This window comes from Psammomys obesus, unplaced genomic scaffold (genome assembly GCF_907164565.1).
Source record: "Psammomys obesus unplaced genomic scaffold, mPsaObe1.curated_primary_1811, whole genome shotgun sequence".
NCBI classification, from domain to species: domain Eukaryota; kingdom Metazoa; phylum Chordata; class Mammalia; order Rodentia; family Muridae; genus Psammomys; species Psammomys obesus.
The window spans coordinates 1,389,486-1,414,868 of NW_026594418.1; the positions used below are offsets into that span (position 1 = coordinate 1,389,486).

The 25,383-nt window shown below is 42.1% G+C and overlaps 1 protein-coding gene across 2 annotated transcripts in view; it reads right to left on the reverse strand.

Annotated features, from left to right (window-relative positions):
- The window catches only part of Tek (TEK receptor tyrosine kinase), a 117,877-nt gene that overhangs the window by 38,453 nt on the left and 54,041 nt on the right, over positions 1 to 25,383 (reverse strand). For both annotated transcript variants that reach the window (XM_055618979.1, XM_055618978.1), the window contains exons 5-12: positions 21,311 to 21,442; positions 20,724 to 20,864; positions 17,130 to 17,258; positions 16,488 to 16,639; positions 9,764 to 9,908; positions 8,685 to 8,846; positions 6,566 to 6,700; positions 740 to 1,027 (exon numbers count right to left, since the gene is read on the reverse strand). In XM_055618979.1, the coding sequence (XP_055474954.1) occupies positions 740 to 1,027; positions 6,566 to 6,700; positions 8,685 to 8,846; positions 9,764 to 9,908; positions 16,488 to 16,639; positions 17,130 to 17,258; positions 20,724 to 20,864; positions 21,311 to 21,442 (1,284 nt within the window). The remainder of the gene's footprint in view (positions 1 to 739; positions 1,028 to 6,565; positions 6,701 to 8,684; positions 8,847 to 9,763; positions 9,909 to 16,487; positions 16,640 to 17,129; positions 17,259 to 20,723; positions 20,865 to 21,310; positions 21,443 to 25,383) is intronic.

Consider the following 25,383-nt stretch of genomic DNA (forward strand, 5'->3'; position numbering starts at 1 on the left):
TTTGGAGTGGGTGAAGCCCATGTGGCAGATGATATGGCCAAAAGGTATCTATCTCTAGCTCTCCATCCCATGGCTTCGGGTTGCAAAGACATAACCCTCATTCTGTAAAACACGTTAGACTCACTGTGCAAAAGCAGAGAAGTTTCGATATTACAAAGAACTCTGCAGTTTTCAAATAACCAATCTAAACACAGAAAAGCTTGGAGTATGCAACATTTTTAAAGAAAAGAGGTTCTTACTGCTCTCATAAATATTAACTCTGAAAAGAGTATGTTATGAAGAATTTCCAAAGCAGATTAGTTTGTTTATAAGATTGGGAAAGACTATAGCATCATTAATCAGCATCCATTGTAGATAGATAGATAGATAGATAGATAGATAGATAGATAGATAGATAGATAGATGACAGATATATCCATTATGTATATATGGATATAGAAATGTATATATGGATATATATATAAAGCCCTGATGAACTTTTTTATTACTACTGATATTCTTGTTACTAATAAACAAGTCCATAGCAAGAATGGACAAATTGTAGCATGGTCTTGTCCAAATCCCATGAGCCCTTCCAGAATAATGCTGTAGGACATTAAGATGATCACATGGACACTAATTAACCTCAGTTCACATGATGAACTGCCCTTGTGACCTCTAAGGACTCGTGCTAGAAGTTAAGTTCAAATGGTAGTAGGAAAATGTTGCTGGGTGAGGCATGGCAACACCGGTTACTTACTGTCACTGAGGGTCCAGGCGATGAGATCTTCACTCCACTCGCCCTGGGCCTTGGTGTTGACTCTAGCTCGGACAATGTACTGCTCCCTGGGGAGTAAGTTGTTCAGGAGCACCGAGGTCAGGTTCCCTGGCACTTTGATGTTCTGTTGCTCACTTTTCGCTTGCATGGATCTCCTCTCAACTTCCACATAAAATTCATCTTCCGAGCTTGTAAATATTGGTTGCCAGGTCAAATTCAGAGCTGTCTGACTTTTTGGCAGGAGACTGAGACCTCTTGGAGGAGGGAGTCCTAGAAACACCAGAAGATGGTTATTTTCATATTGGACAGAAGTAATGGCAGCTCCGGGGGGCAAGGCACAGAATAGTCTTGGCAAAACACCCACAAGCTACCAAAAAAGACACCAGCAAGCAGCCATGATACTTCCCCTCCTAATCAGAAAAATCTTTAAAGTAATTTTTACATGCACCTTGCGGAGTTTTAGTCTAGAAACACAACCTCCTTGAGAACAACTGAGAACATTAGTAACTTTTTCAAGACCCTTAAAAATGTCTATATTTGTTGGCCTTAACACCTGGCTACCAGGGATTTACCTCGAGGAAAGAAATATTTAAAGGAAGGTGAAAAATCTTTGTGCACAGAGATATTCATTACAGCGTCACTTACAATTAGTAAATTGTGAGAGGAGAACAAATCTTCAAAATTCTTTAATTAAATTATAGAGGCATCCCAAGGATTACCATAAATGTATAAGAAGAACAGAAGCTCAATAAAAATACTTATCGTATTATGGGTAAAAACTCTAATGGAAACTTCCAAAAAGTTGAATCCACAACTGGAAGAGGAAAGCAGAGAGACTGACAGAAATGAAAAATAGTGGGTTTTGTTTGGTTACCATTTTGAGAAAGACATTTCTGAGCTTTAAATGGCAACGAGGAGAATTCAAATATCGCAGCTGCTATGATGAGGGGCCAGCCCTAGTTCCATTCTGGCCACAGCTATAACACCTGTTGCCTGGTCACAGTTACCCAGGAACCTGTGGGTGCCAGAGAAGTTGCCAAAAGAAGTAATATGAGTTTTTTAAATTAGAGAGACAGGAGAATCACACTTCCATTTGTAATCTGAGCAAATTCATAACATAAGTTCACCTCTGAAAGGGCACAGCCAGACTCATCTTCTAGAGATGGAAGACTAAATGGGATAATGAGTGTGAAGGGGCTTGGGAAGTCTAGGAACCCTGCCAATACTTGCTCCCTCCTTCTTTCCTTTCCTTTCCTGTCTCATGTCAACAAACAAAGGAAGAATATGTTTATTTTATTAATTACAATTAACAACAGCAATTGATTTATAAGTTCCAGATTTAAAAGTCCTTCAAGGCATGGAAAGCAGCCTTCCTTCCTGATCTTAGGATGGTGCATCACCAACAGTAAGGGGGAAATGGCTTTGCAGAGTGTGAGAACATTGTAGCCCACGACAATGCTTTACAAACGGTGGCTGCAGTACACAAATAGACAACGCAATGTACTAAGATCTTACATTCAATATAGTGTGGTAGGACTCCCTCCGACACGTGAGGTAGAACTTTAAAAAGAAATTGAGAAACACTTCAGACTCTCAGCTGAAGGAGAAAGAAAGAGTCCTGCAAGCTTATCCACCTGTAGTTGTTTGAAGGCTAATGAGGACAAGCAGTTGGGCAAACATTTGCTTGGCATTATGCTAAAAGTCTTACAGGCTCTATCATTACAATCTAGGGAAATGAAGAGAGGCGATGTCTACTCCTTTTGCCAACCTCTAAGGTTTGAACAGCAGCATAAGCCACCCACTGTGGATATGTAGACAGCTTATTAAGAAAACAGAGGTGAGTGCTGGAAAACACTTGTAAAATTGCTCAGCCTTTGCTTTGGGTAGTGGAACTTCAAATGCAGCCACTTCTTCTTTAACTTCCCTTTTGGGGACGTAGCTACCCTCCACCCAGCTTTGGCTGGTCTTTTCCCTTCAGTGAGCTCAGAATATGTTCTCTTCTCTCCTCTCCTGGCCTCCCTGGTGGCCTTCTCCACCTCAATTAGAACATAAACAGGGCAGGTGCCAGATTAAAAAGCAAACGTCAGCAAAATTCAAGGAGTGGGAAAGGGGGTCTTCAAGAATTCCCTTTCCACCACCCCAAGGAGTACTTTGAAATATTCCAAGAGGGCTCTAAACGCATCCTGGTTGGAATGCATTCTGAGGGCTGAAGGTAGTGCTGCGGATCTGTGGGGTGGTTTATGTTCTGTCCCATGAATATTTTCCGTGTGAGTCAGATTGTGACCTTCCTCTTTTGATTCAATACTGACCTAAGGGAGAATTAACTGCAACTTGCCTCTAAGCGGAGTGTCGTGGCATAGCAGGGCCCCCTTACTCAAAAATCACAGAGGTACCTTTATTCTCTCTTTGGAGTTGATGCTTTTATGATGATGATGATGAGGAGGAGTTGCCATTTCTTACTGTCACCCTAGAAGTGACAAGAGAGTTTACAGAGAAAAGGAGGTCGGAGTCGGCAAGAAGTATAGAAGGGCAGTGGAAGTATTAAGAAAGTGAGAGACAGCAGGGATCCTGGGACTGTAGAAAGTAAAGTGTAAGAAGCTGAGGTGAGAGCTGTGCTCACAAGGACTACAAGCCCCAGTTGTCAGAAAGGCCCAAGAAAGTCATTAAGAACCGAACAGCCACAGGGTATATACTCACTCATAAGTGGATACTAGACATATAATATAGGATAAACATACTAAAAATCTGTACACCTAAGGAAGCTATCAGGAAGGAGAACTCTGGCTAAGATGCTCAATCCCCATTCAGAAGGGCAAAGAGGATGGAAATCGGAGGAGGGAGTAAACAGAGAATAGGACAAGAGCCTACCTCAGAGGGCCTCTGAAAGGCTCTACCCTGAAGGGTATCAAGGCAGATGTTGAGACTCATAGCCAAACTTTGGTCAGAGTATAGGGAATCTTGTGAAAGAAGTGGGACATAGTAAGACCTGGAGAGGACAGGAGCTCCACAAGGACAGTGACAGATCCTAAAAGTCTGGGCACAGGGGTCTTTTCTAAAACTGATACTCCAGCCAAGGACCACTCATGGAGATGGCCTGGAACCCCTGCACAGAAGTAGGCTATGGGCAGTTCAGGATCCAAGTGGCCTCCATAGTAATGGGGACAGGGACTGTCTCTGACATGAACTGATTGGCCTGCTCTTTGATCACCTCCCCCTGAGGAGGAAGCAGCCTTACCAGGCCACAGAAGAAGACAATGCAGCCACTCCTGATGAGACCTGATAGACTAGGGTCAGAGGGAAGGGGAGGAGGACCTACATTTTCAGTGGACTGGGAGAGGGACATGGGTGGGGAAGAGGGAGGGTGGGGTTGGGAGGGGAGGAGGGAGAGAGGTACAGGGGGGATACAAAGTGAATAAACTGTAATTAATAAAGATAAAAATAATTAAAATTTTAAAAAAAGAACCAAACAGTTGCTGGAGAGATGGCTCAGTGGTTAAGAGCACAGTCTGCTCTTCCAAAGGTCCTAAGTTCAATTTCCAGCAACCACATGGTGGCTCAAAACCATCTATAATGAGATCTGGTGGCCTCTTCTGGCCTGCAGGTGTACGTGCAGGAAGAGTACTGTACACATAATAAATAAATAAATCTTAAAAAAAAAAAAAAAAAAAGAACCGAACAGCCAAAGCTCAAGAGCTGTAACTTAGCTGCTAGGCATTGGTACTCTAAGCCCTGGACAATGAACCTCTGCATTAAGGGCCTAGAGCAATAAGAGCTTTGGGACTCAGAGTTAAAGGCAGCTATGTTTGGACGCTATTGTAGTTGGATTCAAACTGTCCCCACTGTCCCTGAAATGCTCATATACCAGAGATGTGGCTCTCAGAAGGTGGTGCTGCTCTTAGACATTCTAGAATATTGAGGAGGTAAACCCTGAGTAGGTGATCAATGGTACTTAGTGGTTTTCTGGTGCCGGGCCCTTTCCTCCACCCTGCCACAAGGGAAAGAAGATCTCTTTCCTGCAGGCTCCCTCCACCAGTATGTTCTGTCCACACAGACAGCGCTGAGCAAACATGGATCAAACCTTCTGAAACCATGAAATACACTTTTCCTTTCTAAGTTGTTGTCTTGGAAATTTGGTCAGAGTGACAAGGAAGCTGATTCAGAGATGAACAGTTTTGAGTTTCTATATAACAGAGTACTGTAAAGTAAACACACAAAAGCTTGCAACTATGAAACGTTTCATCAGGACATAGTAACAGAATGGTTAAACACACTGAAAAAAATCAAAGGACAAGAAGAGAATGTTATAGGTCACTCTACTGTTTCAGAGGAGGGCACTTCGTGGCAGAGAGCTGGAAAGCAGGTTAGCACAGAGGAGACTGCACAAACTGAGCTCCCCCATTCATACAGTGCAAGGCCAGTAGAGACTGGCTACCACTGATAAATCAAGAAATGACTCACACCTGTAATCAGCACTGCAGAGGCTAAAGCAGAAGAATTAGCACAGTTAGAGGGCAGTGTGGGCTATATTGGGAATCCCAAGCCAGCCTGGACTGTAGAGTGAAGCTTTATCTAAAACAGTAAAACAAAACAACAAAAACAAAACAAGGAAGAGAGAGAAACAGAGACACACACATACACACAAGGAAGGAAGGAAGGAAAGAAGGAAGGAAGGAAGGAAGGAAGGAAGGAAGGAAGGAAGGAAGGAAGGAAGGAAGGAAAAGGAAGGAGCTAAAGAAAGAACAAGGCTTCTATACATATTATCTAGACCATGATGACCAGGGCCAGCAGCATTCACCAAAACTGGGGAACTGATTAGAAGCCCTAATTGTTGAACCGTAGCCTTACTTTAAGCCTATTGCATCAAAAATTCAGGGTGAGTGGGTGCTGGAGAGATGACTCAGGGGTGAAGAGCACTGGCTTTCTTTTTCCAGAGGAGCCAGGCTTGATCTCCAGACCTTAGAAGGCAGTTCCTAGCTGGCTCTAATTCTAGTCCCAGAGGATCCGGCACCCTCTCTGGCTTCTGCAGACGCTGCATGAATGCATTGCACAAACAGAAATGCAGGCAAAACACCCGTACACACAAAATAATAAAATAAAACTTTTAAAGATTCTGGGAGTAAGGTCAGTGGCTTGTTGGAATAAACTCCTCTGGTGGTTCTGATGGATAGTAACGTCAGAACCACTGACTTATCAACATGAAGGTAAACACTATAAGAAATAGCTTTACCTAGAAACAGCGGCCGATAGGAAGCAGGGCTGGGGGAGGAGGGGTGGAGCAAAGAAGGACTGTTCTTTAGACAAAAGCCTTTCCTCCTATTTGATGTTTGAACTATGGGCACAAATTACTTTGAGAAACAGAAATTATTTTTTAAAAAATAAACAAACTTGAATTTCTGAAGCGTGTTTGTGGCAGAGGCCTGGAGTGGCCCTTTGGGATGGAAACAGGAAGCTGGGGGTGATATACAGAAGTCAAGGCTCAACACAGTGGCTGCTAAGTAAATCTCAAGTCCTCCGGGATGTCCTTGCCTTCCTGGAGGCTCATCTGCTTCCTCCTCTGTCCCCCTGGATGGCCACAGTCCCCCTCCCCCAAGAGAGACAGACCAGCAGTTCAGCCCAAATAAAGGACCTGTTTGGCTGGAGCTTGCGAGTCTTCCTGTCACTCTCCCACCCATTCCACAGCGAACTCCTTCCACCTCCATCTCCACCCACCCACTCACCCAACACCACCCTTCCTGGTCTTCCTTCCTCTTTCCCCTTCCTCCCCCTCCCACTGAGCTCAGGAATAAATGTCTGTTGGCTTCGACCGACCGATAGACGCTGTTGTGAACCGTCTCACGGGTCCAGGATTCCCTTCTCCACCCTCTCCAGGACGGGCCAGCTGCACACACAGCTCATAGTCAGTCCGAGGCTCCAAGTAGTTGAGAGTGACGATCTCATTCATCACTGGGAAGAGAGAAAGTCCAGAACGCTTCAGTTTGCATCCTGCTATATTCCTCAAACCAGAGTGGCCGCTTTTGCACTGAGAACTAAATTCGGTTCTTAAAAAGCAGTGTTTCAGTGAAATAGAGAGGCAGTTTCATCTTCAAGGATGTACAGTTTCCAGTGTAAAGGGAAATTAGGCCTTGGAACAGGGATTCCCAGGTTTCAGTATATACATTTCTAGGCCATGTATACATTTCTATACATTTCATTTGGAAAATTAAATGTCACAGATCTACCATATAGGATGCCAGACTTGGGTCGGGGGGGAGGGGGAAGCTCAATTAACACAATATAAAATAATGTTATTTTCACTGTTTTCAAGGACATACAATGATTGCAGTCAAGCTGTCAGGAGAAAAAGACCCAGAAAGTTTTTGTTTAGTGTTACCAGACAGTGGATCCCTAATAGTCATGTCCCTTAAAAACAGTTTCCACAAACGACTGGCGTGTGCTTTTCTCTTAGCTATTTGTCTTGTCAGTCTCTTTACTGCTGTCTTTGTATCTATGGATATTGCACTGTTCAACTTCTGTCTTACCTTAGGATAAATTGCTAATTGGCAAGAAAAGAAAGTGAACTATGTTTAACAGTTCTTAAAAGACCATTTTTTAAATTATTAAAGCCATATTGCAACAACAACAAGAAAAAGCTCTAGCTATTGGTGTTGGAAACAGAAAAGCCACAAATCAACTTGAGAGAGTTGAGATTCCAGATTTGGGCTGGATCGACAATGGAATCTGAAGAGCTCAGTCATAACACTGCGCAGCTTTATTCAGCGCATCAAGCTTGGCTGCATTGGCGAGTCAAACCCCTGATTTTCTTACATTGTCTTTAGATTTGTTTATTTATTTTGCGTTTGTATGTGTGCTTTGCCTGCATGTGTAAATGTACCATGTGGTGCCCATGGAGGTCAGAAGAGAATGTCCGATCCCCCGAGACTGGAGTTACAGACAGATGTGAGCCAGCATGTGGGTGCTGGAGACTGAACCCAAGTCCTCTGCATAAGCAAAAGTGTTCTTAACCACTGAGCCAACTATCTGGCCCCCTTTTTCTTATTTTTTTTTATAACTCTCTCAAGAGTCTATATACAGTAGAACAAAAAAAGTTTAGGGGAAACCTTAGGCATAATCTGATGAAATTAGGAGTGGCAAGACCCGCATTGCCCACTAGCAGGGCAGCCGTGGGCGTGTCTGCAAGGTGGCTCCGTGAAAATGGCGTGGGCAACTGGCACTCTCTATTTGTTTTTAGCTTACTTTTTTTTAAGTTACATTCTTATATTATCTCACAGAAAAGAAAACTAATCTATGTTTTAGGATACATTTTTCTTTTTCATGACATTCGTAATCTTTTGTCTTGGTTTGACACACTCTTTTTTTTTTTTTCCAGAAGCAAGGAGAGGCAGGCAGCTCTCTTCCCCACACCCCCTCTTTTCCCTTTCCCAAGCACAATCCTGCCTGCCACAGACTAAATTTTTCCAAGTTTAATTTTTTATAAAACCCTCTGTGTTAAGAGTCTTTAGGATGAGACAAAGCAAGAAATGAGGTGGGAAAATCCAACACAACAAAAAGAATTGCTCTGAAGATTCAGGTAGATTAATTGCCTCTGCCTTCCTACCATAGCCCTCGACCTTCCTGTTCCTATAGTACAGATGTACTTTCCACCATGGCCAGGCACGGTAGCATTCTAAAGTCATGACTGGAGGAGGTTCAGAGGCCTAGAAAGGGATGCTGATACAGATAGTAGCCCAAGATAAGGCTATGTGTGTGTCCCAGAGTGCTCAGTGACATTCAGGAAGTCATTCCTGGAACTTTCATGGTCCCCTCCATGTGCCAAAGTATTCTTAAACACAGCGTGGGTTGATGTGGGCAGGAGATTTTGCTATATAGGTGAAATTTTTTTTTTCTGGTACTAGGCCTCCAGCTGGAGCCTTTTTTGCCCAAATCTTACCTTGAATATGTCTCCAGGCTTCATAATGCTTGACAGGTTTGTAGAGAAGTTTCTTGGATTTGATTGGTCCATCCCCAAAGTAAGGCTCAGAGCTGATGTTGATGATGGCAAAGTTGTGTCCAGTGTCAATCACATTTGGGGCTTGCAGGGGCTTTGGAAGAACTGAATAAAACTTTAGCAGTCAGATTCAATCCCGAGCATTAGGAGTTTACACTCCTTTAATCTCATCGCTAACTCTCCGAAAGCCCTAAGAGGGTACCACCACTGCTATCCAAACTCAAAAGTGAGTCCTTAAAAGAGCCCACAGACTCTCCTTCCACTTGGTTATCCCTTGCTGTGAATGTGGGTCATGTCAGAAAAGGTGATGCTGGCTGTCCACAAACTTTCCAAGGAATTGCAGACTATTTTGTTTTTAATTTACAACAACTATTTACCCAGGGTTCTTTAACAGCCCCCCAAAACAGTGTTGTGAACATCTTAATGATATGTGTGTAAAATGTAAATAATGAAATTTTGTTTGTGACCTGCCTTTTCTTTGTTGCTTCAGGGGTGTCTGTTATGGAGAACAATACGTAGTGCCCCAGCATGCTTGTAATGAAACACATAACAATTATGACCTTCCTGTCTATTCCCTGCTTGCCTGTTCAATGTCTGATTAGCAGGGACCCAAGAATTCCAGAGAGTCCATGCAATATGTCTATGAATAAGTGATACTATTGCATAAGAAACAACCTGATGCTAATGGTTGGTCCTTGGCATGCATAGGCACAGGCCTGGGCACAGCTATGGAACTCTGTACACACACTGACCTTGCCTGTGGTCAGCTTTGTGGCTTTACCCTAAACTCTGCCCTGGCCAATATTCATTCATGCTTGATGCTTACCACTTATCAACAGATCCTCTTGCTTGACTTTAACAAAATAGTGTCTTCAAATGAAGAAAAAACAAATAGCTTGCTTTCACAGTCCTTCAGTAAGTTCTGATTACGTGAAAGCTTAAAATCTAAAATTTGTGCCATGACCTACCAGGCCCCATCACTGCTTCAAGAAAATACCCTTGCCATTGTGCATGAAACCTACCTTTGACAGAAATGTTGAAAGGCTTTTCCACCATCCCGGCCACTGTGTTCACACTGCAGACCCAAACTCCTGACTCATGAGGGAAGACTTGGTGGATGGTAAATATGGCCACCGAGAAACGATCTGTATGGTTGAAGTCACTTGACTAGAATAGTCAGCCAAACACACACATACACAAAACAAGATGTATTAAAACTTCTTGGTATATTTAAACACAAAGGCCCGTAACACATACTCCAGCTCACTGTTTAGCAGAAAGTTTTCTAGGAGAGACTAAGGAGCTAAGTACAATGCTAATATAATCACTGGCTCATTTCCAAAGCTATTGTAGCCATCCTGAAAATTTACATTGGACTGGTGCCCTCCCAGATCCTGCTGTTGTATTTGTGTTTGGAAGTGTGGAATAAACACTTACAAGCAAGGAGTCTAATTCTTTTAAAATTTCTCTGGGTAGCATTTTTTTCTGCTATGATACAGGATGGAAGAACAAAGTATCTTCCTTCATATTTGAGTGGCAGTTGGAAATGGTGCAATGGGAAAAGACATGTGGATCTAAAGACACGTGGATCTCTATTCCCTTTGTCCACTTTCTCAGTTACTTAACCTCACCCACCCAGTTCCCTCTTGTGTAAACATGAGGCAGACAATGCTAAAAAGTTGTGGGTAGAAGACCAAGATGACAGCTAAGTTAGATGCTCAAGCAATGGTTTCTTCACAGGGGAATAAGAGCTATTCACTCACTAAAATGCCTTCACAAGAGCTGAGGGAATCAGAAGAGAGAAACCAGTGTCTACTTTTAGCATGAAAATAGGAAGAGGTATACTGTAGAAGGAAGAAAGTAAACTTACCTGGAGTTACCCCAACTCCAAGCATAGTGTGGGAAGAGAGGCCTCCCTTTTTGGGGGACTGAGATGGGGATGAGCTCCAAGCCTAAGGCTTTATCTAGTACCAGATATGTCACATTAAATCCCAGTGCAGGCAGAACCTCATGGCCTCATTCCTCTTGCCCCCAACACAGGCAAGTATATCCTCTGTAAGCTAAATTGTTGGACCTTTGTTGGCCCAGAACTGCCTTCATCACCTGATCTTTGGGACATATTCCTCTATGCTGTTTGAATAAAAACAGCTCCCCCACGGGTTCTTGAATTGGAATGTTTAGTCATCAGGGAGTGGCGCTACTTGAGAAGGATTAAGATATGTGGCCTTGCTGGGTAGGTGTGGCCCTGTTGGAGGAAGTGTATCATTGGTGGTGGGCCTGAGGTTTTCAAGGGCCCAAGCTAAACCCGGAGTCTCTCCCTTCCTGCTGCCTGTGGACTCAGATGGGCTGTAGAACTCTCAGCACCATGTCTGTGTGCTGCCATGCTCCCTTCTATGATGAGAATGGAATAAACCTCTGACACTGTAAGCAAGCCCCAGTTTAATGCTTTCCTTTATAAAAGATGCTATGGTCATGGTGTCTCTTCACAGTAATAGACCACTAACAAAGACATCCACTAACCTAGAAAAATATATATATGAATGCTTAGATGAATATGATCTATGAAAATTAAAGCAAAGATGAGATAAGTAGTTTAAACAGATCTATAACAAGCAGGTCTACTATAGCAGCAGCAGAAAAAAAAAATCTATCTAAAAAAGCCCAGGCCCACATGGATTCACTGGTGAATTTTACCAAACATTCAAAGAATAACTAAGACTGGAGCTTTTCAAACAGTCTCATAAAATAGACAAGGGAGGAACATTACCAGATTCTTTTTACCAAGCTAGAATTACTCTGATATCTAAACTATGTAAAGACACAACACAGTAAGAAAATTATAGCTCATGGAAACTCAAAGACAGTACTTATACAGTCATCTCTCTAGATATAGAAAAGGCCTTTGACAAAATCCAAATTCCTTCATGGTAAAAGTCCGGAAGAAATTCAGAATAGAAGAAATATGTATGAAAATTTTAAAAAGTTATACATAACAGGTCTAGAGCTTGTATTATATTAAGTGTGGAAAAGCACAGCTATATCATCCTACTACAGAGACACTTGCTCATTTCCATTAGTCCTGGGGACAAGACAGGGGCATCCATCATTTCCCTTCTTATTCAATATAGAACCGAAAGTCTTAGCAAGGGCTAAAAAACTGTTGTAAAAAACAGTAAAGTACTAGTAAAAGGTATGGCAAGACATCTTGTGTTCATGATTAAGAAGAACAAATGCTGTTAAAATGGCTCCTACTACCCAAAGCAAGCAATGCAATCTCTATAAAAATATCAGTGGAAACTCTTAACTCAACTTTAAAAACACCAATAACAATAATAACATCAGAACAAAAACCAACCATCCTGAAGAAATATTATTTGAAAAACCCACAAAATAACAACCAAAAAAAAAAAAAAAAAAAAAAACAACCTGCAAATGGGCTGCAGAGATGGCTCAGAAGAGCATTTGTTGCTCCTTCAAATGATGTGGGTTCAATACCCAGAAATCACAACGCAGCTCACAACCCTTATTACTCCAGTCTCAGGTGATCTGATACCCTCTTTTGACCTCCATGGACTCCTGTACCTATGTGGTGCACATACACCCATACACATACATAGTCTCACACATATACTAATTAATCAATTGGCAATAAAGAACTGAACAAAGACAAAATGCAAGAGTCCTTAGAATTTCCATATATTCTGCAAAAAACTATCATTATTAAAGGAGCACACTGTTGACATGAAATAAGAAGCATGGACCAGTGGAACAGACTGGAGAGCCGAGAAGCAGACCCCATGTCTATAGCAAACTAATGTGCAACAAAGTGCTAAAAACATGCAACATGACAAACTGCATGTCCACAGTCTAGAGGACTGGTCCACAAATCTCACCACACCCCGATGGGAAGTATGGGAAACACTCAGGACATTGGCATAGAAAAGAAATTTTTAGATAAGGACCATCCACCGTTAAAGTGTGTCCTCTCACATCAAACAAATGTCAGCTCACGCTGGTGAGGATGTAGGGCAAGGGGAACACTCATCCATTGCTGGTGAGAGAGCAAACTTGTACAACCACTGTGAAAATCAGTATGGTGATTCCTCAGTTAGCTGGGGATAGATCTACCTCAAGATCCGGATATATCCAGCACAGGCTCTAAGAGCAACAATCAATAAATGGGACCTTATGAAACTGAAAAGCTTCTGAAAAGCAAAGGATACTGTCATCAAAACAAAACGAATGCCTACAGATTGGGAAAGAATCTTCACTAACCCTTTATCTGACAGAGGGCTAATATCCAGCATATATAAAGAACTAAAGAAGCTGAAAAGCAGCAAACCAAGTAAGCCAATTAAAAAATGGGGAACAGAAATAAACAGAGAACTCTCTGTAGAGGAAATCGAATGGCAGAGAAACACTTAAAGAAATGCTCAACCTCATTAGCCATTAGGGAAATGCAAATCAAAACGACCCTGAGATTTCACCTTACACCCATCAGGATGGCCAAGATCAAAAACTCAAGTGACAACACATGCTGGAGAGGTTGTGGAACCCTCCTCCATTGCTGGTGGGAATATTAACTGGTACAACCACTTTGGAAGTCAATCTGGCGCTTTCTCAGACAATTAGGAATAGTACTTCCTCAAGACTCAGCTATGCTAGATATATACCCAAAATTTGCTCAAGTACACAACAAGGACATTTGCTCAACCATGTTTGTAGCAGCTTTATTTGTATAGCCAGAACCTGGAAACAACCCAGATGTCCATCAATGGAGGAATGGATACAGAAATTGTGGTATTTTTACACAATGGAATACTACTCAGCAATCAAAACGAGGAAATCATGAAATTTGCAGGGATCTAGAAAAGATCATTCTGAGTGAAGTATCCCAGAAGGAGAAAGACAAACATGGTATATTCTCGCTTATATAGACCTACAAGACATGATAAACATAATGAAATCTATACACCTAAAGAAGATAAACAAGAAAGCAGACATGGGGTAAGATGATCAATCCTCACTTAGAAAGACAAATGGGATGTGCATTGGACATATGACAGGAGCCTACCACAGAAGGCATCTGAAAGACTCTACCTAGCAGGGTTTCAAAGCAGATCCTAAGACTCATGATCAAACTTTCGGCAGAGTACAGGGAATCATATAAAAGAAGGGGAGTTAGTATGACATGGAAAGGATAGGAGCTCCACAAGGACCAAACATATCTGGGCACAGGGGTCTTTTCTGAGACTGACACTCCACCAAGGACCATGTATGGATATAACCTAGAACCTCTGCTCAGATGAAGCCCGTGGTAGCTCAGTAACCAATTGGTTTCCCACAGTAAGGGGAACAGGGACTATTTCTAACAGGAACTCAATGGCAGGCTCTTTGACCTCCCCACGCCTCAAGGGAGGAGCAGTCCTGCTAGGCCACAGAGGAGGACTTTGCAGCCAGTCCTGAAGATACCTGATAAAACAGGGTCAGATGAAAGGGGATGAGGTCCTCCCTATCAGTGGACTTGAAAGGGGCAGGGAGGAGATAAGGGAGGAATGGTGGGATTGGGAGGGAATGAGGGAACGGGATACAGCTGGGATACAGAATTAATAAAATGTAACTAATAATAATTTAAAAAAAAAGATCCAGATATATCACTCTTGGGCACATACCCAAAGGATGCTTCATCATACTATAGAGACACTTGCTCAACCCTGTTCATTGCTATTCTATTTACAGTAGCCAGAAATTGGAAACAGCCTATATGTCTCTCAACAGAAGAACATATAAAGAAAATGTGGGACATTTACTCAATGAACATTACTTGACTGTTTAAAAAAAAAAAATTAAATAATGAAATTCTCAGGTAAATAAGTGGATCTAGAAAAAAAATCACCCTGAGTAAGAAAACCAAGACTGAAAAAGGCAAATGTGATATGTATTCTTTTATATGTGGATGCTAGCTGTTAAAGAAGGCTATAATTCATATAACCACAGATGCTGCCTAGAGAGGAAAGAATTAGAGAGGAGGAAAGGAACTCTTAAGGTAGGGGAAATAACATATGTAGTTATGGAGAGATGGGGATTTGGAATGGGATAATTAAATGAAGAGATGGGGGAAAGGAGGGTACAGGGACAGCTAAAACTATGGAGCATTTTAGGGATCATATAGAAATCTATTACCGTAGAGGCATTTTATAATATATACATATATAAGAACTATTTGAATGGAATCACCAAATAGTAGGGAAGACAGAGGCCCAACTCGATATCTTTTGCCACCAAATGAAACCTCCAGTGCCAGGATTAAGTCACATCTGCTCAAGTTGTTGGCTAAAGGGAGCAAACATCCCAGGCTATTGCCATGGCTATTTGTTGTTCTCCACAGACTGAGAGTAACCAATCACTATCTGACTAGACTTAAGGCCCACTCCATGAGATGAAACCTATGCCTAATACTGCTCAGATGGCCAAGAACCTGAGACTAGATAGGCCATGGTCTACAGGGGAGACCAAATACCACTGTTCTGCTAACATGACTCTTGACACATTCTAATGTGCACAAAAATCACTGTCTCCATCAGCCAGCATCATATTCTCCTACAGCAGATGGGAACAAATACAGAGATTCACAGCAGGACAACGAAGAGATTGAGATGCCTTTGAACCCTCAGATGGTATCCCAGTACTGAGGGGAAGTGGACACAATCTCCCATTCTTAAACCTAGAAGCTATCTGCAACTGATAACCACTTTCAAAGGAAAAATAAATGGAGTCTCACTGGATATACAAACCACACATAAGAGGCCCATGTCCAGCAGCAGATGGCCAAACCAAAATAAACTCAATGGTATTTTTGGAAAAGTTTTGCTTATAATGTTTTGTTTGGGTATTTTTTTTTTAAACCTTGCTTGTCTTTGGTTTGTCTATTATGGTTTCTGATTTTATGTGTTTATAGTTTTTGTGTGTGCATGTGTGTGTGTCTCTGGGTGGATATGCATTTCTCATGTTTTTTTCTTTATTATTTCCCGTTTGCTTTGTTTTGTTTTGGTTTGTTTGTTTGTTGGCCTGTTTGTTTTCTAAAGCGAGAGAGAAAGAAGACATGTAGTTGGATGGGTGGGGAGGTGGGGAGGATCTGAGAGAATACAGTGGAGGAAAAATCATCATCAGAATAAACTGTTTGAATAAAAAGTATTTTCAATTAAAAAAAACCTAATGTCTGGGACCTAACATCTGGGGTGGACATATAGCAACAGTAGAGACCCTCCCTAGGCTCGGTTCTTAATACTCTTGCAAATTCTGCGCATTGGTAGCACAGCACCGTTACTGATTCATGGGTTTCAATATCCCTGTGTGGCCCCTAGGCCACCTTGTTCTTCTTAGTATAGGATTTAGAAACATTGAAATAATATGAGGGCTTTACATGGTCTGACCTGTACACAGTTCATTACAAACAGCTGGACAGTTTTGTAGAATAGCTGTTGTCCTTGACACTCGTATCTGACAACCTCATTATGATGGCAAATTCCCAATTCCTCTGCCCATATAGAGGAAGTTAGTGAGACTAGAGTGAGACAGTTCTGCATCCTTTTGTTCCTCAGGAACAAAAAGGCATTTTATCAAAGATCATAATGCACCAGCCAGGAAGGGGGTAAGCCCTGGAGTAAACTCTACCTTTCAGAGATAGATTACTGTACTGAAACCATCTTATGGTGCTAAGCAGACATACAGAAGAAGGGTTCTTACTTGGAGCACTGTCCCATCTGGCTTCACCAGGGTCATTTCTTCACTAGTAGGTAGTGGCCAGCCAGAAGCTTTGCAGATGGGGTTAAATTTTCCACTGTTTACTTCTATGTGGTCTGGCAAATCCTCTATCTGTGGAGTCATCCTTGGCCTGCCTGAGTTCAAAAGAAAAAAATCAGAAGTATGCAGTCTAATCTCCGACATAACAGCAAGACCTAGTCTAGCAATCACTCACTGTGGGTAAGTTAATCTTTAACCTGACAAAATTTACAATGACCGGAGACAGGGGTCTATGAGCAGGTCTGCAAGAGACTGTCTTGATATTTGATGCAAGAAGACACACTTTAACCCTGGGTGGTACATCCCCTGTTGGGGATCCTGAACTGGAGAAGACAGGCTGAGCGCTATCATTCATTGTTCTCTGTGTCTTGACTCTGGTTGCAATGTAAGCATCCTCTTCAGCTCCTGTTGCATAAACTACCCCACCATGATGGGGAAGTGCCTTGAAGTATGAACCAAAATAAACCTTTCTCTCTTAAGTTGCTTTGGTCAGAGCAACAGGGAAAGAAATTAAAGAATTAGTCCAGCAGGACTCTCCTCTGACATGCTGAACATGACCCTGACCACAGTGTTACCTTGCTTTACCTTCTTTCTCACACTGCAGCCCTTGCCATCCTTGAGAGCAGAGGCATCCTTGGAACCGATCACACATCTCTGCATTGGTACAGTGGCACCTGAGCTTACAGTCTGGTCCGTAGTAACCAGATGGGCATGCTGGAAACAAAGATGTCATAGACAGGTGTTAGTATAGAGGAAGGGAGACCACTAAGGCTCTCAATGACTAGTTTTAGATTCCTTCCACACTATCAACTTTGCTGATGTGTGTACAGTAGTGTGCCATTTGTGAGATTCACTGAGATTTAAAGGCTAAGCAATTTTGTTTTCAGAGAATTCAGTAACTTCCTACCAGGACACACTTCTAAATACACATTCAGAAAATGATTACTTGAAATCACTGGGGAAGGTATTCGGGGCAGAGGAAACCAGGGAGCTTCTAAAGGGGAAGTGAAAATTGGAAGATGGGAATGGTGTGTTATTTTTCAGTTTTCTCCTTAAGTTTTGGCTATGATTGATACCATGTGAAAGAATACAACTCGAAAAATACAAATCTATTATCTCATTGGGCTGACAAATCAGAGGAGGGAGTTGGAGAAATCAGTCACTGGAGAGAGAGGGGAAATCAGAAATAGTGAGTTGGGAGGAAAACTCAGATCTCTGGCTGACCCTTGAATCACACATGCTCAGCATATGCAGAGAAGCTCCCCCAAAAGATGAAAGAATTCAACAGTTTAACCTGAAGACTAAGAGTCACAGCCTATAGTTGAATCCTACCTAGTTAGTTCCCTACTAAAATAAAATAAAATGAAGTGAGCACCCCCAAAGGACATTCTACTCCAGAGTCCCCACAATGTCATGTTAGGTGTTAACAGTCAATTTGCTAAACATAAGAAGTGATAGATAAATCACTTTTTGAAAAAGGAAAGAAAATCTCCATAGACGCTAACTGTAAGGACCTAATGTTAGAAGAAGGCGGCAGGATGTTTAAATCAACTATAAATAATTATTATCAGGGAGGTCAAAGGAAGTACATTCACAACAATAAGAAATTTCAGCAGAGAAATATAAAATACACCCCCCCCAAGAAACCATTTAAAATGGGGAAAATGCAGTGATCTAATAATCTCAATTGTTAACTTGATGAGAGCTAGAACACTGAGAGATGAGCCTCTGGCATGTCTATGAGGGATGATGTGGATAAGGTTAGTTGAAGGAGGAAGACTGCCAGTTGAAAAAGGGGAAAGTGACCTGAGCAAGAGTACCAGATCCCTCTCAGCCTCTCTGACTGTGGATGCCATGTGACCTGTTGATTCAAGCTCCTGCCATCTTGATGTCCCCACCATATGGAATGCACTCTTGAGTTAAGGGCCAAAACAAATCCTTTCCTTCTTAAGTCACTTTTCTTTTCTTAGGCTATTTTTTTAAAACAGCAATAGAGAAGCAACTAAGATAACTTACTGTATAGAAACTACAAGAATTGTTGTGTGAACTCTGGAGCAGAGTGGAGAGGACAAAAACAAACAAACAAACAAACAAACAAACAAACAAACAAAACATTGGGTGGTGACGTAAGCCATTAATCCCAGCACTCAGGAGGCAGAGGCAGGAGTATCTATGAGTTTGAGGTCTACAGAGCTAGTTCCAGGACAGCCAGGGCTACACATGGAGAAACCCTGACTCGGAAAAAAGAAAGAAAGAGAGAGAGATAGAATTAGAGCTAGAGAGAAAAGAGAAAAAGAAAGAAAGAAAGAAAGAAAGAAAGAAAGAAAGAAAGAAAGAAAGAAAGAAAGAAAGAAAGAAAAGAAACAGAGAGAGGGGAAGAAAGAAAGAGAAGAGATCAAATTTGAAGCTAGACTAACCAAGCAGGGCAAATATGAAGAAAAATATCTGTCAAAACTACTAAAAATTACACATAAGATAATTTATGATGCTAGCAGTGTTCTTGTTCCTTTCTTTCCCCTGACAACAGAGTGTGTCTGCCATTCAATGCACTTCTGAGATTTGCAAGCTCCTTCGAGGGCAGCAGTAACTGTGCCTGGGAGGGCTACTAAACTCCCTGGGAAACCTTCCAACAATCCCTCAGATGATGAATAGACTCTGTAGATGAAATACCTTCTATTTGGTCAACTATAGAATTACTTTCACTTAAAAACTGATTTTAAAACAACAAGCCAGGTGTGGCGGTGCATGCTTGTAATCCCAGCACTCGGGGAGGCAGAGGCAGGTGGATCTTTGTGAGTTGCAACGGAATTTAAAAGAGGCTGCAGGAAATCAGCAGAGTGGAGGACCACCAGTGGACTGGAGGAAACAGCTACAGGTCATATACCTCATGAGGGTTTCTAGCTAGTACAGAAAAGGTGCTCAAGTAATTCAAGAGCAAAAAAAAAAAAAAAAACCGGTTTTTTTCAAATGGGCAAAGAACCTGGGTTGACACCTCTCGAAAGACAGAGCTGGCCAATATGTACATAAAAATGTGTTTAACACTTGTCATCAAGGAAGGACGAAGGATGCAGCCCAACGTGCCCATGGCCCTGAGTGTGATCACTGGAAACCCACAGTCAGACAGCTTCAAGAAAACACAAATTAAAAACTCAACGAGATATCATCTTGCATCTGTTAAAATGTGTTATCAGTCGACTAAAGATGGCAAATGTGGGTGAGCGTAGTGAAAAGAACACTCAGACACTATCCAAAACAACGTGGAAGTTCTTAAATAATCACACAGCCTTATGACACAGAAATGCTACACCTGGATAATAACACAACTACACACACACACACACACACACACACAGCCTCAACAAGAAAGGACGTTCTGTGACTATTCTTGACAACGTGGGTGAGTCTAGAGCACATTATCTAAGCTCCCAGAGAAGGGCAGATATTATACACTCTCTCCTGTAGAATCTAAAGAAGCAGAAGCACAGGAAAGTGTTTTTCCGGGATTTGGTGGGGAGGCGTGTTAGTCAAGGTATAGAGTTCCGGTGGCACTGTACCTTCTTAGAGGTGCAGTGTGGCAAGCACATACTGGTATACAGTTTTGTGTACTTCACCTCTGGGGAGCATAGATCTCAAATGTTCTCACCATAAGCACGGAGGCAAGTCTGAGATTGTGGATTTCGTAATGAATTTGGCAGAAGCAATTGCTAGTTCTTGAGTAAGGTCTGTGAGTGACAGGGGTTAGCTTTACTTTTGAACCTTAAATCATATCTTTAGGATCTGTCCTAAAGCTTGATTTTTTATGGTCCAAGGCAAAATAATAATAATGAAATCTTTCTTAATTTTTCTATCCAAAGCATTGTCTAAAACCCAATGGCAACGTATTTGCCTAGAGATCCGACATAAATGTAGAACCTCAGGCCCCAGCCCGGAACCATTGTAAGTGAGAATCTGCGTTTTAGCAAGATCTGTAGGTGAAATGCGTGAGGAACATCTACTCTCACGTCCAGGAGTCTCACTGTCCAAACTAATGTAACATCTGTGATAGAAATCCCTGTATAGAGCAGCAGTTCAGTGATCAAATAATATGGAAATGTGTCCCCTTTTTGTGACGTCAGCTAGCTGCACATCCTCCATATACCAGCTGCAGTTTCCTCTGGTCCTGGGATAGATGGAGCATACCTTCATTACACTGCAGCCCCCTCCAGCCTGTGGCACAGGAACACCCGTACGGGTCCGGGAGACAGAACACATAAGACTTGCAGCCCTCTGCTTCACTGCAAGTTTCTTTACAGGTCCTGCCAAATGTGTGTGGCTTACAAGCTGCGGGCGGAAAAGCACAAAGGCTGAGTCAGAATCAAATCGTAACCCCAGAAATGCTGGACTCTGCTCTTATAAAGTTTCTCCCTGGCAGGGAAATTCTAATCTACATGCTGGCAAAGGTGGGAACAAGCCCATCTCATGACCCACTTTATAGAACAGGAAACAAAACTGCCTCACAAAGAGAGGCTCGGGCCACCACTCAGTTTCATAACCACGAACCTTCACATTGGCTGTAACACCACAAATTGGTGTTTTTGTTATAACGTTTCAGCAGTCTGCAATAAATAACCTTTAGAAAAGGTAGAAGCTAATCCACACAGAAAAGGTAGCATAGGCCTAAGCGGAGCCATTTAGTCCTCTTCCTCAGCTATGTCCCGATTTAAAACTCCATACAGCAATGATGGCTCTTTCAAGCTATGGTCTCCTCATCAGGTATACTCACTTACCTCTCTCGCACGTCCTCCCCATAAACCCAGGAGGGCAAATGCATTCCCCTGTATCTTCATGGCAGACACCATTGTTCTTGCAAGTAGTACAAGGGCGGTTACAGTCGGGCCCCCACTTCTGAGCTTCACACCCTTTTGTTAAGAAAAACATGGAGGTGGGAAGGAAAGCATATTTACTCAACAAACTGTTATTGAACAATGAATATGTGACTATCGTTTTAATGGGCAATAGGGAATGAAGATTAAAATATAGTCTCATTCCTCTAAAAGCTAATGGTGTAATGTGGGGAGAAAAAGTTAAACTGTAAACAGTGATAGAAGCAGAGTCAAGGAGCTCCACATCCTGCTTCGCCCATAGAAGAAGACACACAGGAAGGCTTTCTGCGAGGGCGCTCTGTGAGTTGGATATGCAGGACCACATAAGCAACAAGGAAGATGAGGCTAGAGAATGTGTTCCAGGATGAGACACGAGGGAAGAGACTTTGGCATGCTCACAGTACGGTTCAAAACTGAAGCATCTTTTAAGACAGAGGCCCTGGTCAATGGCATCTCCATCACTGAGGAATCTGACAGAAATACAAAGCTCAGAGCCACAACCTTGGAATAAAAAACTCTTGTGGCCAGGGAGTTCCAGCCAACAAGCCTGTACATTGACTCAGCATGGAGTAGGTGGAGGAGGGCTGAGACTAAAGAGAAGAAATAGCCAGGTGGATGCACTATTTCAGCCTGAAAGTACATAAGAAACAAGTGAAGCAAAATACCAAGATGAGCAAAACTCAGCTCAAGGCAGTGAAATGCTTCCTGGATTGATCTTTCCAAGTTACTTCCAAAGACTTGGTGATTTTAGATTGTTAATTAGACTCAAGAATAACTTCAAATACACAGATAACTCAGAAGTGCTGGTAAGGCCCTTTGTGGTTGAAATTTTAGTTTCCTTTTTTTATCTGTGGGGAACTTGGAACACATGCCTGCGCTGATGTAACCTTGAACTCTCTTTGGCAAGAACTCCTGGCTATCAGTATTTTCTCTAAAATAATCAGAAAGACTATCAACACGTACCATTTCCTACACCTTCCCCTTAATCAATAAAGTTGCAAAATGTCTGAAAGCTGACAGTTATGTTCGTTGGCATGTAATGGGAGAAAGATTGTACAGTTAGTGAGAGCCAGGCTCCCAGGTGCTTACACGTGATAAACATAAAGTCAGATAATTTCAGTGGAGCAGGCTCCTCTTCCTTGAAACCATACTCTCCAATCTAGTGTCTTCCTGCAGAGATAGCCCAGCTTCATCCCCGATTGCAGGAAGAAGAATGAAATTCTGGAGGACAGCAGGGGTGATCTCTTAGGATGGAGAAATTGTTGGTACTCAAACAATATTCACTGGTGCAACTTAGCTTTTAAGCTTTGCAATTCTATATTTTAAAAAAAGCTATATGTTCATGGCATGCAAAAGGAAAAAATTATGTTGTAGGAAAGCTTCTGTCATGAAAAAAAAAAGTTACACTGAAAAGAAATCTATAAATATCACCAGCGGGATTTCTAAAGTTTAAAACATTAAAGCACCAGTAGTTCCTATGCCTTAGTTCATACAAAAGAGATGCCTGCGGGTGTGGGAAAAGAACAAATGCCTCCAGCTTCCCTCCCTAAACACCAAGGAAGTCATATTGGGGAGCGATTGTTAAATAGGGTGATTACAAGCCGCTTTCCAACTTCCTTTGAATGACTTCAGACACTAGTGTACTTCACAAATAGCTTCCTTAAATATGCTAACACGGAGGCAACGTCTTTCGGAAAACAGTACAGAGATTAAAATGGGATCTTTTGCTTTAGGAGAAAAGGCCAGACGAGCTCCAAATTCTAATCTCTACTTGGGTTTTGACGCTTACAAACGGCTGTAAACTAGACGTGGTGGCTCAGGTCTGTAAACGTGGCGCTTAGAATCTGAACTACGAGACTCGCGTGAGACCCTGTTTCACCAGGAGGAAAAAAAAAATATTTAAACACGTTTCAGATGACAATGTGAGGTATTAGGAAATAAAATTTTGGTTCTCCCGCTTGGTTCCTGGCGTAGTGTCTCTAGAACCCTCAAAGTGATGAGCACCTTTTGTGTGCTAATGAGATGACTAGCTGATCAAGGCGGCGAAGGTGCCCATAACTGACTTTATGGTAAGGGTCACCAGAAAGACTAGGGAACCACTGCAGAGTAGGGAATTTAGTCTCACTTCCAATCTCTAGGGCGGGCTAAGGGCTAAAGGTTAGCGGATGATTTGAATACTGAGAGAGCTTCTAGAGTAGAAGGTTCCTGGAAAGCGTGTCCCCGCACCTTGCCCGGGGTGCCTCTGACCTGTGACCGTTCATCAGGATCCTCTTTAGTATCCTCTATAACAAACCTACGTTATTCCCCGAGTTTTGGGAGATGGCCTATCAATTCACCAAAACAAAAAAGGGACGTTCGAGAAGCCTGGATATATAGGTCAGAACCACAGGCACTACCTGCGGTTCTCAGCAAGCAAGCAAAATAAGGGCAGTCATGCGCAGCTGGGCCCTTACCCTCGGGATCTGACGCTATCTCCAGGTAGAATCAGAATACAGCTTAACTGTAAGCTTCCCAGGCCACATCTTCTGGAGACTTGCTTGGGGTTGGAGGATCCCCACATGTTATTGCCAGAAATCATGGGTTTGAGTGATAGTTAAAAGTAGGACAGCGCTTCTGGTTTTCCCAGTCTCAAAGAGACATGCACCAGACTAGTGGTTCAGGTCCAAAACAACATACCATGGTTACCCCATATTCTAAGTCTTTGAATATATACCATTATATCAGACACAAGAACTATTTGAAGAAATGAATGCAAGGTGCTCCTTTACCTCCTGACCTCTCCTGTGTAGTGGTGGAAAGAGGGAATTGGAGGTGAATTCAAGAAATAGCTGAAAAACTAGACATCAAAAGCTGAATGCTGCAGATTTACTAACATCCTTTAAAAATTGCTTTCACATGAGCTCTGCATAAGAAAGCCAGTTTTGGGAACAGGGGCAGATCTCTGTTGATTCAAGTTCAAATAATCCTGCCGATAGAATACCTTACTTTAATTTGTATTTCTTGAGGTCTTTTGGCACGTGGAATAAACTAGGTGAAGCACACTTTTCATACTTCTACCATTATATCATCATGCTGACTTTCCTAATTATATACATACTTGCTCTGGCTGGGAATTACCTAAGGGATGTGGGTTTATTGTGTGATACTCTGTCTCTAACACCAACACAATGCCTTTCAATACAGTTATCAACAGGATTTTATTCAATGAGTAAATAAACATAATGCAAAGCAGAATAAATTATCTTCATGAATTAGAGAGATCCTTCATCAGAGGAATGACAGAGATGTAGGCCCAAAGGCCTGAGTGATTTAATTGCATAAATCACTTGACATGGCTGAGGGGAATTCAAGGCAAGGCAAATCTCGTGCTTTACATAAATCAATTTCTCCATTAAAAAAAATTACTAGTCCCAACCCCTTCAACCTTGATGATTATATTACAGTGGAGAGGGAAGTTTTTGCTAGTTTTAACTCTTGCAGTTTTCAAATCTAAACATAAAGTTCACATTAAAGTGTTAAATAATCTAGAGCTCATGGGACTTGAAGGAAAAAAAAAGTTTACCTAGCAGCCCAAATGAGCCAACACATCCTATTGTGATTGTCATATCCTAGTACTCAGAAACCATCCTCCTCACTTCAATTTCCCTTTCCAGTGGAGATGGCCCTGCAACACAACTATGGGTTCTGGTTTACGGCTCTACTCTTGTCTATGGCTTCCTGGTTTAGGCTGGTAGACACCTGGGCATCTTAGGCCAAGCTAATTCTTTCCACTGGGAATATAAAACATAGAGGTAAATCATCATGGATCTTATCTGTAATAACAGCAACCTCCTAGATGAAAAGCTCACCCCAGCCCCATTACTTTTGAACCCCACATCTTCCCTAGAATACAGCTTTTTCTGCAACTGCTTGTCAACCTCTCTGTCAAATTTCCAAGAGTCCTTGGTGTCCTCCCGACCTATCCCTGCATTTTGCTT